We start from the raw sequence: 18,274 nt of genomic DNA, 5'->3' as shown, positions 1-18,274 counted from the left end.
ACTGACTTCTCACTGCTCTACTGGTCACCAAATTTGTGGCTTTGGGGCAGACTACTAAAGCACTGAACACCTCAGTCACCTAGTCTATAAAATAGAGCTAATAGTACTACCTACCGCAGAGTGGTAGAGAATTCACCGGTACATGTACAAAATTTAGGGCAGTGCCTGGCTATTGTTCTCACTTCCTGTGACATGCCTGTCCCAGCACAAGCTGTAAGCATTCACTATTTGCAGACTCCTTCCTTCACGCTTCCTTAATAACCAACAGACGGCTTTATCGCAGAACTTATCACAGCACACTATTTCTTTATTTCCCTGCTTCACTGACTAGAAAGAATTCCCCCAAGAGCAAAGATGTCTTGTGAACTTTGTACTTTCTCAGCTCCTAGCTCAATGGCTGGTCTTCAGCAGCTGACCTCAGAAGGCACTTAATAAAGGCTTTGGGAATGGATCTTGAAGGTATCTCCATTCTTTCACAGAGTCCCCTCACTTTTTAGGGTTTAGGGATTTTTTTCCTACTTCCCTCTCAGATTCAAAGCAGATGACACACGGAAAGATTTTTCACTTTATTTACCTGTAAAAAAAAGCCTCACCCACACCACAAACACCACACACCCACACACCCACCCACACACACACACACACACACACACACAGGTAGACCTAAGATCACCGTGGCAGTCCCCAGACTCGAGGGCTTCAATCCATACACCCCTTAGCAAGCCCATCAGGGTCTATGACAGCACCAAAGGGGCAGAGGCAGCATCCCCGGCTGGAGAAAGAACTTGCTGGGGGCTTCCCCTGCAGGGTCCGCGTGCCTTCACCCTGTATCACATTAGGGCATTCACAGCAGAGTGGCCTGTTCAGGGTGGAAGACGGGCTGTCGATAGGCTGGTAGCCGGGACCTAGCGGCATCTCGGCGCCGGCGGAAGGCCAGAAATTCCTCCCGAAGGGCAGCACAGCGGGCCTCAGGGCCAGGAGCATGGGCAGCACTCAGGAGGCAGCCCTCCTCTGGAGTCTTCACACCTGCAAAACGAAGGACAAAAGGAAGACGTCTTAAGGTCCCCTGGGTTGAACTCTTGGGGTTCACCAGTACCATGAAGCTCTCTAGGACCTGCCAGTGCAGAGGAGCCAAGGCGGTCAGAGGAGAGGGCCTGGCTGGGAACAGGCTGAGTCCTAAGGCTGGGGGTGTAGGGCAATGAGGCCGGGGGTGCCTGCCTTTCTGGAAGGCTCTCACACCTAGCTCTGGCTCAGCGTCAAGTCGGGATCGAGGGCCAGCCAAGCCCAAGTGCAGCGTCTCCAGCAACTCCATGTCCCCTGGGAATTCTGAGTCCCACTCATAGTTCTCATCCACTGATGTGTTCCTCCTGTGAAATGAGACAAATGTGTGGTGTGGGTGGAGGAACAGAGGGTAGCCGGAAAAGCCTGAACCGGTGACCCCAAGCTGAGGGTGGGCCATGGCTTTCCTCTGAAGATCCCTGGCCCTCAGCAAAAGCTTCCAAAAGGAGACAGGCTCTCCCGGTCCCAAGGTGGGAATGGAGCCGGGAAGGCAGAGGGCATAGGAGAGGGGTGGGGAGAATCTGTACAAAGCAGGCAGGGCTCGGCCGGGACTGCCCTCACCTCTTGCTGACCGTCACCACATGCTCCCTTCGGGGCCACCTCTCAGGGCCACTGGCCCAGCTGCTGGTGTCTCCAGGAGCGGGGCTGAGGTAGCTGCCTCCTGCAGAGGGGGCGGTGGAGGGGGGCCGGAGGAAGGAGGCGCTGCCCCGCCCACTGCTCTGGCTTGTGAGGCTGCCCCGAGGGGCAGCAGGGAGGAGGCTTGGCAGCAGTCGCTCCCTCAGTGTCCAGTCAACCAGGGCTGTGTACGGGGGCTCTGGGGCGGCCCCGACCCCGATCATGGCCCCAGGAAGCGCTGCCCTGGGGGACTCGGAGCGGCAGCCCAGGGGCTGGAGGTTAGACGAGGTGGGGCAGGGCCGGGTGTCCATGTAATCTGGGGGTGGAGCAGGCCCGGGTTCCTCCAAGGGGAGCCAGTCCCCATCTACGTTCATCTCCCTGAAGAAGGGCAGGCTCAGGTACTGGAGCAGGGGCCCTGGACCTGGCAGAGGACTGGGTGGGGCCGGTCGAGGGGGCCCCACAGGGCTGATGTCTGCAATGCAGAGGGGCTGGGGCATCCCACTGGGGCTGCTGCTGCTGCAGTCATAGGACCTGGCCTGACGCCGAGCTGGGGTCCGAGGCTCGGACTGCTCAGGGCCTGACTTTTCTCGGGAGGTCGCCACCTGGGGTCCCATCACAAAGCGCCCATCTGGTCCCCGGCAAATGGGCTCCAGGGGTAAGGGCCCCCGGCTAGGTGGAGGATCCGGAGGGGGGCTGGGGGGTCCAACGGGTTCCCCCCAGAGCAGACTCTGGCGCAGGCTGGGGACTGGGGAACCCTGGAGCTTCAGCTTCGCCACGCTGTCAGGACTGCCCGAGCCCGGAGCAGAGCTGGGGAAGGACAGGAGATCAGGGTCTGTGGTAGGGGGCCAGTCCCCCTCCCAGGAGCCAGCGTCAGGCCTTGAGAGGTTTGATGCAGAACAGAGCAGGGCTAGGGAGAGCAAGGGAGAGAAGGACCCACATGGTGGAGGGGTGGAGGGAAGGCACAGGCGACGGGGGGCCGGCCCCGGGCTGGGGCCTCTGCACTTCCATCCTCACCTCCCTCTCACTCTGTTCCACCCCTCCTGCCCCTCCCCACGGTGCAGAAAAGGAAGGTGCTCACAGAAGGCAGAAGAGAGCCAAGGAAGCGGAGGCACTTACTGGGGAGCTGACTTTCCGGCGGGAGAGAAGATAAGAGGTGGATCTGTAAGAGTAAGAGGCCAAGAGGTGACAGAAAAACCAAGCCCCACCAGGGCCCAGGGCGCAGACCTCACTCAACACCCGACGCCAACCCCGTCTGCCCGGGAAAGTGGGGAGCAGCGGAACACACCTGGCCCTTGCAGGGGGTTGGAATTTCTCCGAGGAGGTGCTTACAGAGGGCGGGGCCCCAAGTGACCTACCTTGGCGGAGGCGTTTGCGGCGGCGACGGGCAGCTCGGCGCCGGTTCATGAGGCAGGCGGCCAGGATGCTCACGAGCACGGCCACGCCCAGGAAGCAGACCCCGCCCACCACGCCGGCCAGCACGGGCTGGGGCAGCAGGCCTGGCAGCTGCGTGCGCGAGGGGTAAACCTCCAGGCCTGGGCAAGGGGACACGAGGGAGGGTCTGTGTCTATGGACACGGGGGATCCGGGTCCCCCCAGTGCCCAGGGCTCTGCCCTGCTCCCGGGTTCTCACCAGAAGTGGAGACGTTGGCTGTGTTGCTGGGATCACTGACATAGCTACCAGAGAAGGCCACGAGGCGGAATTCGTAGAGAACGTCCTGGGGATCGGGGTCCAAGGAGGGGGTCAAGGCTCAGCACTACCCGCCCCAAGCCCATTTGGAAAGACTTTGCATTTGGAAGGTACGGGTGAAGTAGAAAGCCAAGCGGAGTTGAGGATGGTCAAATCAGGGTGAGCCCAGGTTTGGGGAGTGCAGCAGGGGACTGGAGGGCTACTGGCAGGACACCCCCTGCCCCCGTGCCCACCCGCCACACCTACCTTGATAAGTCCTGGCACCACCAGCTGCATTTCAGTGCCTGCCACGGCCCGATCCAACACCTCCCAGCCCTGGGAGCCCTGCCGTCCCTCCAGGATGTAGCCATCCAGCCTCTTAGGGACCAGTTCCGGGGGATCCCAGTGCAGGAGTACCCCCCGCGGCGTCCTCACTGCCACCAGCCCTCGTGGAGGGGACAGGGGAGGCGACATCTCTGTCGGGGTAGGACTGGGGGCAGCTGGTGTGGTAGGAAGCCCTGAAGGGGACACAGAGGCGTGTAAAGATTGCATTCCCAGTGCTCCTCCCCTGCTCCTCCACATCCCCTGGAAATGCAAGTGTTCCCCATGGACTGCAGCTCACCAGGCTCCTCTGTCCCTGGAATTCTCCAGGCAAGAATACTGGAGCAGGTTGCCATTTCCTTCTCCAGGGTATCCTCCCAACCCAGGGATCGAACCCTGGTCTTCCACATTGCAGGTGGATTCTTTACCATCTGAGCCACCAGGGAAGTCCTTCCACAAACCCCTGGTGCCCAGCTATTCTCCCAGAGCCCCTAAAGTCAAGTCTGGATCATCTTCCACAAACCCTTCTGGCCACTCCCACCCAGCCCGCCGGCATCTGGACTTGCCCCGAAGCCCTTCCCCATCCTTGTCTGCGGCTCTGGGTAAGAGCTCTCTCACCTTCAGGGGCAGACAAAACAATTTCGCTGAAGGGCCCGCTCCCCAGCTTGTTCTGAGCGAGGACACTGAACTGGTACTGTGTGTGGGGCTGCAGGCCAGGCACGAGGAGGAAGGCCGCGCCCACAGGCACTGCCAGGGACACCCAGTCGTGGTGGGCTCGGTCAGGACGCTTTGCCCTGGAGGAAAGGGGGGGGGGGCGTTTCATGCACTCGGAAGAGGAGGAAGGTTGGAGTCCAGAGAGCTGACCTCTCCTGTCCCCTCACCCACCCCAGGTCTCAGGACCTGCGCCTTGAGCCCCTGAGATTCTCTGAAAATCGGACAGCTGAGTCAGGGCAGGGCTGGCACACAGAGGTGGGAGAAAGAGTCAGGGGGGCCAGAGGGAATCCGGGTGAGGGGGAAGAGGCACGGCAGGGGCAGGTCACTCACAGTGGGGTGTACCAGACACTGAATCTCTGCAGATAGCCGCCGTCAAAGCCAGGCTCCCAGGAGACGTTGGCACCCTTGGGCAAAGGTGCCACAGACACATTGGTGACAACGTGCGGACTGGTGCCTGGGTGGGGGGAATGGAGGGATGATGGTCAGGGTCCCGAGGGAGGGCGAATTCAGGGGATCCAAGCCTTCCGCTCACCACCCATCATCCAAGGGGCTCCCCACCTAAAATCCCCATCAGGAGCCCCCAAAACGATTCTTTCCCCTCCGTTCTCCCCACACGGCTGCCTCAAGCCTCCGCAGCCACTAACCCAGCACGTAGACATTCGTGGAGGCGGCCACTCGGGCCACAGCATTGCTGGCCGTGCATTCCCAGCGTCCGTGGGCCTCCTTGGTCAGTGGTCGCAGGATGAGGCTACTGTTGCTGTCCACCTGGGCCTGGCCCTGCAGCCCCCGGCCCACCTACAGAAGCACTGGTCAGCCCTGAGGACACACGCAGCCACCCCTCACCAAGGGCGCCACTCAGCTCTCGGGGCAGCTCCGCCTTCCTCCCCACCCAGCCCTCTCTTCCTCACCTCCTCCCCACTGCCCCTTTCCCCCCAAACATCCAGGGGCACAGAGAGGCAGGGGCGTGGCTAGTGTGAAAACAGGTGTGAATACAGGTGGAGTGGGGTCAGGAGCCTTACCTTGGCCCAAGAGATAGTAGGCGAAGGGTCTCCCCGGGCAGAGCAGGGGATAAGGAGTTCTCGCCCTACTTCTTGGAAATATTCTTCTTTGGGACGTTCTAGAAAGGCTGGGGGAGCCTGCAACCCAGATCTGGCATTGGGTGGGGCCCTCTCACACTGCCATCTAAGGATCATTCCTCCCCTTCTCTGGGGCCCCTGTCTGTCTCCATCTCTCAGCATCTCTCTAGCTCGTCTCTGTTCCCAGCAAGGGGGCTGGAGGGACATTGTGGGAGAGACCAGGGCTGATGGGCAGAGGCCTCTCTGAAGATGTACAAACCTCTAGAGAACACCCTTCACCCTCCCCTTTGCTTCCTATTCTCTTCACTTTCCAGAGAGGGAGGCAACCTCTTAAAGGGCTGGGGCGGGCAGGGTACCTTCCTCCGCTGTGGCATCTGACGGCTGCTGCCACCATGGCAAACGGACGTGGAAGCCCCGCTCCCCATGTGACTGTCCCACCCACCTCCGTCAGCCTGGCGTCAGTACCAGCCTTGCATCTTCAGCCACCTGACCTGCTGCCGCTACCCACCCAAACCCCACCCCAAGCCGCACCTTGAGCAGAACGCGGGTGACTGGGGAGGGCCCTGCAGTGCCAAGACTGTTGTAGGGGGTGCAGGAGTATTCTCCCAGTGCATCCTCGTTCCCCAGGGCGATGATCAGGGAGCCTTCTGGGCCCTGCGACCAGCCGGGGAACTGGAAGCAAGAGGAGATGACAGCCAGAAAGAGCAGCTCAGCTGAGGCCAGACCAGAGATGGAGACAAGCAGTGGACGGGAGAGACCCATGTCTACACAGAGGCTGCCACAACCTACCCCTAGGCTGGGCCTCTCTCTGAATTCCGCCCTTCCATTCTCTTTCCTGCAGAGGGGCCACTACCAGTGGGTGTGAAGGCAGCCTGTATGATAGTGTCAGGGCTGTGAGCAATGGAGTTTGTCAGAGGAATGGAGTCTGACTCCATTCCTCCGGGGGAGGAACTCCAGGGGAGCCACTCGCAGGGAATCTGGTGTGAAAGGCACCCCGTGGGGTTGAGCCGTGTGAGGTTCTCTGCCTGCTGTCTTCCTAGCCCTCCACGATTACATTCCCTATCTTACACCTCAGCTCTTCTTCCTGGCGTCCCTGGTTCTGTACAGTTAAAGGCGAACATCTGACACCTTACTCTGTCTCACGCCCCACCTCTGTCCTCCTGGGAAGGCCTTTGTCCCATCCATCTTCACTTCTTCCTCTAACTCAGGCCTCATAACCTCTCCCCCACACTCTCATTTCAGCAGCCTCTGCACCACAAATGTCCACTCTCTTCCCCTTCACTTCTCTGACAAACTCAATTGCTCACAGCCCTGACACTATCATATAAGCTTTCCTGGTGGCTCAGCGGCAAAAAATCTGCAGGTTTGATCCCTGGGTGGGGAAGATCCCCTGGAGGAGGGCTTAGCAACCCACTCCAGAATTCTTGCCTGGAGGATTCCATGGACAGAGGAGCCTGGTGGGCTACAGTCCATAGAGTTGGACATGATTGAAGCAACAGAGCGCGCGCGCATGGACACGCTGAGGCTATCACACCATTGCTCAAGCAATTTCACTGGTTCCAAATGCCTTTTGACTCTTTTTTAACCTTTGGAAAAATTTATTGAGTACTACTACAGTTGCAGAAGCCCTGGGGTGACTAGGATTAAAAGATGCAATACTAACCCACAAGGAATTTATTGTCTCTGCAGACAAACAAAAAATCTCAATCACCTTGGAATGAGGTACTGTTAACTTGGCATCCATATTCCTCCTTTTGGTCCCAACCTGTCTTTCCAGATTCTCTGCATCAGTCATGTCCCCACAGGAATTGTGGCTCCCACCCAGCTGGATGACTCATTATACCATAAACGCACTATACTGTTTCCTGCCTCTGGGCCCTGGTTTCTGCATGGAATGTCTCTCTGCCCTTCAAGGCCATCATTAGCATCCCAGAAGCTGTTGCTGATCTGTCCTCAACCAGCCCTAAGAGGAAGGTGCTCGCTGCCTCCAGCCTCGCTAGCCTTCCGGCAGAGTGTCCGTGTGGCCGTGCTACCCCCTCGAGGCATGGATGTCTCTTTGCTCCGGTTCCCTACTAGTCACCCTCACAGTACCTGATAACAATGGATGTCGTTAGTACTTTCCCAAGTTGTCCCACCCTCCCCTTCTTCCCCTGTGTCTCAGGACTGCATCTCTGTTCTCACCCCGGAAACAGGTTCATCTGCACCATTTCTCTAGGTTCCATACATATGTGTGGATATACAATACTTGTTTTTCTCTCAAACAGATGGCTAGTAGAAACCTGCGCTAAAGCACAGGGAACTCATCTCGGTGCTCTATGATGACCTAGAAGAGTGGGATGGAGGGTGGGGTTCCAGGGAAGCTCCAGTGGGAGGGGATATATGTATACATAGAGCTGATTCACTTTGTTGTACGGCAGAAGCCAACACATTACAATGTGATTATACTCCAATTAAAAAAAAAAGAGGTGTATATTCTCCAGTCACTGAATGGATCAAATGCTACCCCAGCTGTCCTGACTAGAATAACCCCAAGCTAAGCCCTCTTTCCCCTGCCCCAGGCCTGTACCTTGTCCAGCTGCAGGGCCTGCCCATCCTTGGTCCAGCTGACAAAGAGCAGTGGGGGGTTGGCACGAACGGGGCATCGGATCACCCCCCGCATGCCCACAGGCAAAGGCGTCTCAGGAGGCATGGCGGTCACCTGCGCTGGGTCTGGGGGAAGCAGTGGCAAGTTGCAGGGGCAGAGCTGGGCCTGGCCCAAGGAAGTGAAGCAGTCTGTCGAGGGAGCTGGGTGGGGCTTACAGAGCACAGTGAGGTAGGCAGAGGCCGAGGGCGAGCGCGGGAGGCCATTGCTGGGCACACAGGTGTAGCGGCCGGCATCGTCAGGCTGGGCGGCCTGCAGCCGCAAGCTGCCGTCCACCAGGATCCGCACTCGGGGCTGCAGGCGTCTGCAGTATGGCACGGGGGCGGAGGGGTCCAGGCCTTGCTCAGCCAAGGGGCTCCTCAGACTGCCCACCAGTTCCCCAGCCCCACCCCACCTCACCACACCCCACCACACCCTGAGTCCCACCTAATGTGGAAGACGTTGGTGCTGTCCTGGAACCAGCTGTAGGTGAGGTTAGCAGGGTATGCCTCAGCCCGGCAGGCCAGGGAAACATCCTGGGAGGCATTGACCGTGCTGTTCTTGGGGGGCACCACGATGACCGGGGGTCCTGGGAAGGGGGAAGCACAGGGGAAGGAGGGGCCTCAGCCCAGTTTCCCAGGAACCCTGAGGTCACTTCCACCTTTCTCCCCAGTCTGCCCTCCAGAATACAGGGCTGGTTGCTACAGGGCCTCAGAAATGGAAACAGGCCCTAACCCTTTTATTTATTACAAGTGCCTCCTCTGCTCCAGCTAGCTCGCTTTCCTACTAGGGACAGCCACATTCAGCCAGTTTCCATGTATGTGTGTGTGTGTGTTCAGGGGGCGGCAGAATCAGTTTTAATCCTCTGCTCACCCTTTACACCATCACCTTTTCCACCCCCCATCTATCTACACCATCTACATCACCTCTGTGTCTCCTACTCTAATCCAGGTACCCAATACCTTAACCCAGAAGGCTGCAGCAATCCCGGACCCCATTCACGGCCATTCATGCAAAAATGTCTCTACCCGCCCACTGTGGCCACAAAACACTTCTGCTCAAGAATCCACAGCAGCTCCCGGCTCCCAGCACATTCAGCTCAAACTTCCTGACCCAGCCTGTGGGCCCTTTGTGACCCCACCTGGCTAGCCATCTTTTCACACATCAAGCCTTCCATACTCCTTCAGGTCAGTATGGGAGCTCACTGGCACATGCCAGGCAGCCTTGAATGCTCTTCCCAGAGAGCCTGACTAGGTCACAGAGACCCCGCCAAGCCATCTCGTAACTCCACTGCTGTCTCCCTTGTCCAGGCTCCCACTGCATGAGTGGTCAGGCATAAGCGGTAACGATACAAGCTGGACTGCAGAACACCTACACCAGGTGTGACTGACCTGACCTGCACCGTCTCATTTAACCCTCGTAGCCTTTTGTGCTAGAAATTATTGTCTCCACTTCACAGATGAAGACATGGAGGCTCAGAGGCAGACAGATTGTAAGGCGACTTGCCCCTGATCAGTGGGAAGGCAAATTCACATCAGGCCTTCCCGATGCCAGACTTCACCTGGCACCACTGCTCAGCACTGCCTCGCCAACAGCACCCAGGAGAGCAGGGCTTCACCTCTGCATCTCATTCCCCATGTCGATAGGGGGCTCTATGAAGGCAGAGTCTACTTTTCAGCTTTCCTTCTGAAGGGAAGGGCTTGAACACAAATTACTGTGCTCGGCTGAACCTAAGTCTTGTCACAATCCTGAGAGGCAGACAGGAACTTCTTTGTATAGATGAGGAAGCTAGGGGTCAAGGGGGTTCCATGGCTCATAGTCTGACACCAGCACCCATGCCCTTCCCACTGTACCACATTGCTAGGCACTAAATATCTCCACTCACCGATCCTTTTACAGGCAAGATGCTGGTTTTAGAGGCACTGGGAGCTCCCTCCCTCCTCAGGGCCCCTGCCTCAGGCCCAAGTCCGCCCCCCAAGCTGTGTGCACCCCCAGCCACAGGCCCGTCCTCTCACGCCAGTTTCTTTACGTCCAGTTTCCCGGCCCTCCCCCGAGACAGCACCTAGCACCAGCAGCTGGGTGGCGTGGGTGGTGCTGCCCTCAGTGCTGGAGGCTTGGCAGGTGTAGACCCCGGCGCTGCTTCGCTCCACCCTCCGGATCCGCAGCGTTCCGTTCAGCACCTAGAGTAGGAGTCAGTGCGGGGGGACCCAGGCATCTCCTCGCCCACAGCGGGCCGCAGACCCCCCTGCACTTCCGAGGCCAGCCAGCAGAGGGAGGCAGCAGGCCAGGTTCGGAGAAGCCCGGGCCAAGCCCCTCCTCTGGCGGGTCTCCCAGCCTGGCCTCACCCGCTCTGTCCTGCAGCCTGTTCCCAGGCCATCACCTGCCCCACACTGTCCAGCCGCAGGACTCACCTGCACTTGACTCTGGCCCTGGCCGAGGTCCTGTCCTCGGAGCTTCCAAGTCACCCGAGGTTGGGGGTTGCCTTGGGCCACACACCGCAGGGTGACCGGCTCCAGTTCCCACACTTCCAGCACCTGGGGAGGCGTCTCCAGGAACTGAGGGGGAGCTGTGAGGAGAGAGGCATCAGGGGATGCCAGAGTGGCCACCAGCCCGAAGAGTTGCATCCCAGGACCAGAGAGGCAGATCAGGGCTGCAGCCCGCGGCTCATCAGCCCGACCACCTTCAGGGGAACCCCCAGCCCTCGGCCACGCTGCCTGCGGCACCCAGGGCCCAGTGAGGACGCACCGGCCCATCCCTGCACCAGCCTGCAGAACTGGCAAGGGAGCGGCGCGCAGGATGGGTGTTCAGAGCTGGGAGAGGGCTAGCTGCCCTCCAGAGTCAGGAGGGTTCTAGGCTCTGCCACTCACCAGTGGCACACCCAGTTTCCTCCTCTATGAAATGGGAATAATTACCTCCTTCCTTCTTAGGGTTGATACAGAATACATGAGGTACTGGGTTAAAAGGGGTTTTGATAAAACAAAGTATTGTATATATGTGAGCACTGTTTCACTCGGGGTTCAATAACCCCTTATCCCCTATCCATTATGCTCCCCTGGGCAGGGAAGCAGGAGCAGGGAAGAGAAAGGAAGCTCCCAGCAGAGCCAAGGAGGCTGACGGTTTCAGATGTGAAGAATGGAAAAGGCGGGAGTGGGGCGAGCAGGGTAGGATGTAAACAAGGGGTGTCAGCAGAGTGGGGCTGACTGTCCTGCCCTCCCCCTCGCCTCCCCCCTCCACCACCGGCCCCCAGCTTCCTACAGTTGACGGTGAGATGCACCCAGGAGCCGTTGGCAGAGTCGTCCCCGGGGCTGTGCTGGTCTAGGAAGAGCACGCGGCACTCGTACCAGCCCTGGTCTTCAACCCGAAGCCCCTCGATCTGGAGAGATGCCCCCTTCTGAAGCCGGACACGCCCTGGGGAAATAGCCCTGGATCAAGGGTGCTGAAGGGACCGCATGGGAGCCCCAAGCCCCTGATCACACTGGTCATTCTCAGACATGAAGAACAGGCTCAGCCTCTCCCAGTCACCCTGCTAGAGTGGGGTCCAGAGAGGCACAGATGGGGTTGGGGTCACAGAGGGCAGATCCCTCCCTTCAGCCCCTCGGGTCATTCCGGCCTTTCAGCAGCTGGGACCCAGCTTAAACAAAGAGAAACCAGAGCGGCAGCAGGTGGACAAGGCACCGCGCTGAATGACGCCCAGCTTCCTGGGCTTTTGGGGAAGGGGCTTAGAAAATCAGCACTTAGTTTCCTCTGGATTCATACAGAATCTACTCATCCTTCAGCTCTTTTTGAAAGGGACTTCTGGGAGTGCTCTTGCCAGAGGACTCTGTCCCCGGAAACCACAGCAGTGTTTGGGGCCCGAGCAGGGATCCAGACCTCGCCTACCAAAGCCCCTAATCCACCAGGGTTATTATCAGCGGCCTAAGCGCCTTAGGGTGGCCAGAGTCCAGCCCAGCCAGGCAGCAAGGTCAGCAGCCTCTTCACCCCATCCCCTCACGCTCCAGGGCATCCAGGCTGTGGCCGGCAGACTTCATAGAACTCCACAATGCACCCAGCCCCAGGGCAAGCAGACAGCGCCCTCCCACCCTCAGCATCCTCTCCTGGCAGAGCCCTGCACCACCGACAGCCTCGTGGGTCCCTGGCAGTGCAGCCCCGTGAGCAAGGCACACACTGGAGCCAGAGAGACCTAGCGTCCAGCTCTGCTATATACCCTCTTGGCTACACCACTTAAACCTCTCTCTCAGCATCTGCTTCTTCATCTATAAAATGAGAGAGAGAAAAAAAATCCAAGTGGGGTAGATGGAAGGCAGGCAGCACGATGCTTAAATAAAATGTCTGAACAATGAATGAGCCCAAGATTTGAAATTGGCTCCATCCTTCACCTGACAACACGCCGTCTACCCCTTCTCCCCTATGTCAGTGAATAGCGCCATCACACATGTCCAGAAACCTGGTGTCATCTTCTTTACTCTCACATCAGCTTGTTCAGTAAACCTTTCAGATTCTACCTCCTAAATACTGTTTCCCTCTCTATCACCTTCATTTTAGCTTAGTCCCATATGCAGAGTACATCATGAGAAACGCTGGGCAGGAGGAAGCACAAGCTGGAATCAAGGTTGCCGGGGAAAATATCAATAACCTCAGATATGCAGATGACACCACCCTCATGGCAGAAAGTGAAGAACTAAAGAGCCTCTTGATGAAAGTGAAAGAGGAGAGTGAAAAAGTTGGCTTAAAGCTTAACATTCAGAAGACTAAGATCATGGCATCCAGTCCGATCACTTCATGGCAAATAGATGGGGAAACAGTGGCTGACTTTATTTTGCGGGGCTCCAAAATCACTGCAGATGGTGATTGCAGCCATGAAATTAAAAGACGCTTGCTCCTTGGAAGGAAAGTTATGACCGACCTAGACAGCATATTAAGAAGCAGAGGCATTACTTGGTCATCAAAGGTCCGTCTATTCAAGGGTATGGTTTTTCCAGTAGTCATGTATGGATGTGAGAGCTGGACTATAACGAAAGCTGAGTGCAGAAGAATTGATGCTTTTGAACTGTGGTGTTGAAGAAGACTCTTGAGAGTCCCTTGGACTGCAAGGAGATCCAACCAGTCCATCCTAAAAGAGATCAGTCCTGGGTGTTCATTGGAAGGACTGATGTTGAAGCTGAAACTCCAATATTTTGGCCATGTGATGCGGAGAGCTGACTCATTTGAAAAGACCCTGATGTTGGGAAAGATTGAAGGCAGGAGGAGAAGGGGACGACAGAGGATGAGATGGTTGGATGGCATCACGGACTCAATGGACATGAGTTTGGGTAAACTCCAGGAGTTGGTGATGGACAGGGAAGCCTGGTGTGCTGTGGTTCATGGGGTCGCAAAGGGTCAGACACAACTGAGCGACTGAACTGAACTGAACTGATTGCATCTCTCACCTGGGTTATGCCAACAACCCACAACGAGGTCCAACTGCCTCCATGTTCATCAGCGGCCCACCCCACCTTGACTTTTGATAAGGACAAATAACATTTTCTAAATATTCTGGGTTATGCAAAACAGATGAAACCAGACTGTGCCTTTACTTAGCCCTTCCTAGTACCAGACCATCTGAAGCTGTTGGTGCATTCACCCCCTCTAACCTGCTTCCTTTCTGCCTCTAGGGTCATCTTTCTGAAATAGAATCAAAACCTGGGGGGCCCTGAAGCCACCAGGGAACAAGAGAAGTATCAGGCTGAGGCTGGCTCCGGGATCTTAGGCAAGGGCCCTTTTCCTTCCAAGAACAAGGTGCAGGGGTGGGGATTCTCCAGAAAGGGTGGAGCTGCTTAAAGGGCTGGGTGCTTAAATCCCCACCTAGATAAGCCTGGGTATCTCTCAGGTAAACAATGAACATGATCCCACCCTTCCTCCCACCAGTGGAATTCCTCAGGAACCCTAACCTGTCAGGCCATGGAACCCCGCAGACCCCACTGCGCCCTCTTCTAAGTCCCATGTGATGGTAAATTTTCATTATAGTGATCTTCAAGTGCCACAAAGAAGGAAGAAGATGGAAGGAAAATCGAGTTTGGGATATCAGGCAATGTCACCATACTTAATCCTCTCAAGAATTCCATTAAAGGAACTGATGTTAAGCTTCTTTCCAAAATCACATGGCCATTCCACGATACAGGTAGGCCTGCCTTCTCATGACGCAGTATACTCTCCACTGCACACTGGTCTGAGGACCCAGTGATGGTCAGGGCACTCATCCCTGAGCTTAGCCAGTATATTCTCACTCGGGGTGTGTTGGTAACCAGGGGGTAACAGCTCCAAATGTGCGTTGATCAGACTAACCAATAAAGCACGCCGTATGTCCTAACTTCCCTGTGAGGTATGCATGGCTAGACTGGAAGTGTCACAGAAGAACAGGAAGCTGGCCAGCAACAGGTGTTCCTGTGCCCTCCTGAGTCCCAGGTCCCCCTTCTGGAGGCCCGCCCTCTACCTACAGTAGAGCCAAAGTGAGTGTCTTCAGACCTCTCCACACGCAGGGGTGTGTAGACGAAGGAAGAGACATAGTCCCCACTCTTGCAAGCTCTCCAAAGGCAGAGAAACCACACTCATGTACAAGTGCAAGTTCACACACACAGAAGTCCAAGAAACAAAGAAGCAAGAGGCGGACAGAAGGTTTCCAGGAAGAGGCAACTCTGCAGAGAGTGAGTCACATCGTTAGTCCTCAGTCCTGTCCGACTCTTTGCGACCCTATGGACTGCAGCCCACCAGGCTCCTCTGTCCATGGGATTCTCCAGGTAAGAACACTGGAATGGGTAGCCATGCCCTACTCCAGGGGATCTTCCCGACCCAGAGATCAAACCTGAGTCTCCTGCACTGCAGGCGGATTCATTACCATCTCAGCCACTGGGGAAGCCCAGGGGATGCAAGGATAAAAGGTGGTGAGGGGAGAGGACTCGAGGGAGTGGGGCTCTTCTAAATGGAGGATGAGAAAACGGATTTCTTTTTTGGTTGCTCATCAAGTGAGATCTTAGTTCCCTAACCAGGGATCTAACCTGTGCTCCCTGCACTGAAAGCATGGAGTCTCAACCACTGGACCACTAGGGAAGTCCTTGAGATAACTGATTTTTATCAAACAACTCAGGACAGAGAGAAAACTCATGTCCCTTCTGCCACGGGGGTGTATCTTGAAACTCTCAAGAAATATAGCAGGAAAGTCAAAGACCAAAAGCTGATCCCATGAATTGGAAGAGCTAATCTAAGATCCCCCCCAGGAAAGCTGGTATAGAGGAAGTGGACTCTCTTTTCTCTTCACACCTAGGGTTTCACACCATGCAGGTGCTGTCTGGGGTTCTTTACACACAGCAGCTAATTTCATTCTAGGATTTAGTCCTGGTTTGTTTTATACTGCTTTTACTACTTTTGCACTGGTCCATAAATCCAGTCTCCTCAGCTAGATGGATTCTAAAGTCATCAAAGATAGGAAGCCTTCCCTTCGGTGTAATCCCTGAAGGCTCCAAACAGTCTCTCTCGTGGTTCCTCCCACATTCTAGGCCACGGGCCTCACACAGTCCCAGGCCATCTCCCCTTCGTTTGCCCAGAGGGTTTATGACAGGACAGCATTGTCCTTAGCAACCTCCACCTCCCGTTGCCTAGCAACTGCAGTTCGGAGTCCCCTGCACAAAGGCTGAGAGGCCCATTCCACACTGGGAGGCAGTAAAAGGGTTAATGGGTACAGGGGCCTCTCCCCGGGGCCCTGACTCCCCAGACTAGCTCTGCCTGACCAGAAGCTTCAGACCTAGGGGAGGGGTGGGCATGAAGGGTAGGGGTAGGAAGAAAGCCCCCGAGGTTACTGCTCACAGCCCGTGCAGCTCAGAGGAACACCACAGAGACAAAAAGAAAACCCACAGGAGAGTTGCTACCTTCCAGACAAGGGGGTGGAGGGAGGGCAGGAAGGAGAGCTGCACATCAACACCCCCAACTCCCCCACTCCCACCCCCGCCCAGAGGAGGTCCAGGAAAAGCCGCCCCCTACCCTGCCCTCAGTGGGGCAGCGGTCTGCATCCGTGAGCCTCAGCCCAGCCACTCAGGGAGCATGGGGGTGGGAGGGGGCAGCCATTGTCTCTCCACTGGTCCTAAGTGCGCCCCGCTTTTATCAGTTCTCCCAAGCGGTTCCCCCCAGGCTTGTGCAGACACATACGCTCCCACCAGGCTGTTTGCCAACAACTGCCCCCAGTTTGAAAATAAACCCTTCCCTCTGCACCACCTGCCCGAGCCTCCTCCCTTCTCTGCTCAGCCCGCCCCGCGGTGACAGCTCAGCCAATCCTGTGGCTTCTCCTAGGATTCAAAAGAAAGAGGGAAGAGGGAGGGGGTCCCCCTGCCCCCATCGACAGCCGCCCAGGTGGCCTTTCCTGGGCTTCCCCTATGAGGAGGCAGCCAGACTCTCTCGCCGGCCCAGGTTCTCGCACACGCTGCCCTCAGAGACCCGCCCTAAACCACTCAGATTAAGGCTCCCCGGAGATTAGGAGGAAGCTGAGCCTTTTCAGGGAGCAGCTGGGGCGCAGGAGAAGGCCCCCAGGGAGGCCTATACACTATTTTAAGTCCATGCTGGAGCCAGCTGAAGCAGGGACCCAGCCCAGCCCCATCTGTTTGCTGATCTTTCGGGGAGCCTGGTTCCCTCCAGCCCTGCTGTGCATGAGCTCTGCTGGACTCAGAATCAGACGCAATGGAGAAGCAGACAGATCGGAGACCCCCCTGACCCTGCTGCCCCATCAGTCCACTCCCTAGAAACCTAGAACCCCCAAACCAGCATTTAAGAAAGTAGGAGAGGAGGAGGGCAAGGGAGTGAGAAGATAGCAGAGCCAGGGGCCAGGAGAGGGCCAAGTAGGGGCAGACCAGGGAGGATCAGGAGGAGCCTGGGAGGCTCGTGATGAGCTCTAGAAAGAGGGATTAGGGAATTAGGATGGACACTTGGAACAGGGCTGCAGGATCTCCTTTGGAACAGGCCATGTGGAGTTCTAAACAGACTGTGTGTGTGTGTGTGTGTGTGTGTGTGTAAATGAATGAGTCCTTCAGTGAATGAACATTGCTTGGGAGCAGAGCCATGCTTGTTATGGAGCATTCAGCCAGGGAAACTGGAGATAAGGTTGGGGCAGGGACAGAGCTGTTAAGAAGAGGCCTTGTTCCCACTCTACCCAGCCCACCTTTGTTGGAGACACCTCCCGACCTCTCAGCGGAGGACAAGTCTTACCCACGTAATCAGGGTCGATGCGGGGGGAGTAGAGGCCAAACTGGATGAAGATGGGAAGCAGGAATCCAAAGCGCAGCCACTCGATGACATGCAGAGGGGGCCGGCCAGCCGGGGGCAGCAGGTCACAGCCCAGCACCGCGCTCTCCCCGGCCCGGCCCACCACTGACACCACCTCAGGCTTCCCTCGACCTGCAGGGTGGGCAGATGGGGGGGCATGAGGACGCAGCAGGTACCCAGAATCAGGACTGGGAGGGGAGACACCCTCTCTATCTCGGTGGGCTCCCCAGGCCTCAGTGAAGGGGTTGAGGGAATCTTTGATGTTGGCAGAACCCGAGCTGCTCCTCCCCTCCTCTGACCTCACAGAGAACCCCAGGGGAACCCCCCTACCCCGAGGCCAACAGGGGGTTCTGGAGCCCAGGGAGTCCGGCTCACCTTCAGCCCCCTGGCTGATGATCAGGCTGAGGATGGCCAGACCGAGGCACCAAACCATAGCCCAGCTGCCTGCTTGCCCGGCCCCTCCTCTCCACAGGGGCCCAGATGGAGGGGCCCGGGGACGTGCAGAGCCCAGCAAGCCCCTCAGTCCTTCTGATCAGGTCACAGGGATCAGCGCTCACTCTTCTGGACAGTTAGGGCTTGGCTCACGTCACACCTGAGGAAGCCGTTCTCGGTAGCACCACCAGATCTAGATGCAAAATGCAACGCAACATGCAAAGCGGGCCAATGTTGGAAAGCAGAAGAACCGTTCCCCCCTCCCAGAGTTAGAGAAAAGCCAGAGGTAAGCAAAGGCAGAGAAAGGGAAGAGGAGTGCAGATGAGTGGAGGAAGGGTGAGGGAGTGCTGGCATGGGGAGACCAGACAGGTAAGGACCTATGGGAAGCAGAGGACTGGAAAGATCTTAGGAAAAGCAGAGGAATTCTGGGGATACCCTGTTTACTCAGGCTCTTGGAAATGTGCGCCACGAGGGAACTGGGGTTCCTCTG

At 57.0% G+C, this 18,274-nt stretch overlaps 1 protein-coding gene across 2 annotated transcripts; it reads right to left on the bottom strand.

Moving 5' to 3' along the window:
- Positions 1-578: 578 nt before the first annotated feature.
- Positions 579-17,822, bottom strand: IGSF9 (immunoglobulin superfamily member 9). Of its 2 annotated transcripts, none has more exons than XM_065925507.1 (20): positions 17,728-17,822; positions 17,296-17,484; positions 11,326-11,478; positions 10,482-10,636; positions 10,133-10,250; positions 8,518-8,659; positions 8,243-8,395; positions 8,017-8,104; positions 5,982-6,122; positions 5,394-5,510; positions 5,019-5,169; positions 4,705-4,828; positions 4,279-4,454; positions 3,607-3,857; positions 3,304-3,388; positions 3,030-3,206; positions 2,791-2,833; positions 1,621-2,481; positions 1,240-1,367; positions 579-1,026 (listed from the first exon to the last, which is right to left on the bottom strand). In XM_065925507.1, exons 1-20 carry the CDS (start codon positions 17,783-17,785, stop codon positions 845-847), a joined length of 3,492 nt encoding a protein of 1,163 aa, XP_065781579.1. In that variant the 5' UTR covers positions 17,786-17,822; the 3' UTR covers positions 579-844. The 2 variants fall into 2 exon arrangements, with proteins under 2 accessions (XP_065781579.1, XP_065781570.1); XM_065925498.1 differs by having other exon boundaries at positions 8,017-8,159; positions 8,250-8,395.
- Between the last annotated feature and the right edge of the window lie 452 nt (positions 17,823-18,274).

Source organism: Muntiacus reevesi, chromosome 1, assembly GCF_963930625.1.
Source record: "Muntiacus reevesi chromosome 1, mMunRee1.1, whole genome shotgun sequence".
Classification (NCBI taxonomy): Eukaryota; Metazoa; Chordata; class Mammalia; order Artiodactyla; family Cervidae; genus Muntiacus; species Muntiacus reevesi.
Note: the sequence above shows the minus strand (reverse complement) of the source record. Positions and strands in the feature narration are given on the sequence as shown.

Bases quoted from the DNA above. Each gene is read 5' to 3' on its own strand.
- IGSF9 (XM_065925498.1), bottom strand. From the start codon at position 17,785: ATGGTTTGGTGCCTCGGTCTGGCCATCCTCAGCCTGATCATCAGCCAG. The intron at 4,829-5,018 runs GTTAGTGGCTGC...CCCCCCACCCAG, and splicing joins CACGAATGTCTACGTGCTGG to GCACCAGTCCGCACGTTGTC. The intron at 3,858-4,278 runs GTGAGAGAGCTC...TGTCCCCTTCAG, and splicing joins TGTTTTGTCTGCCCCTGAAG to GGCTTCCTACCACACCAGCT.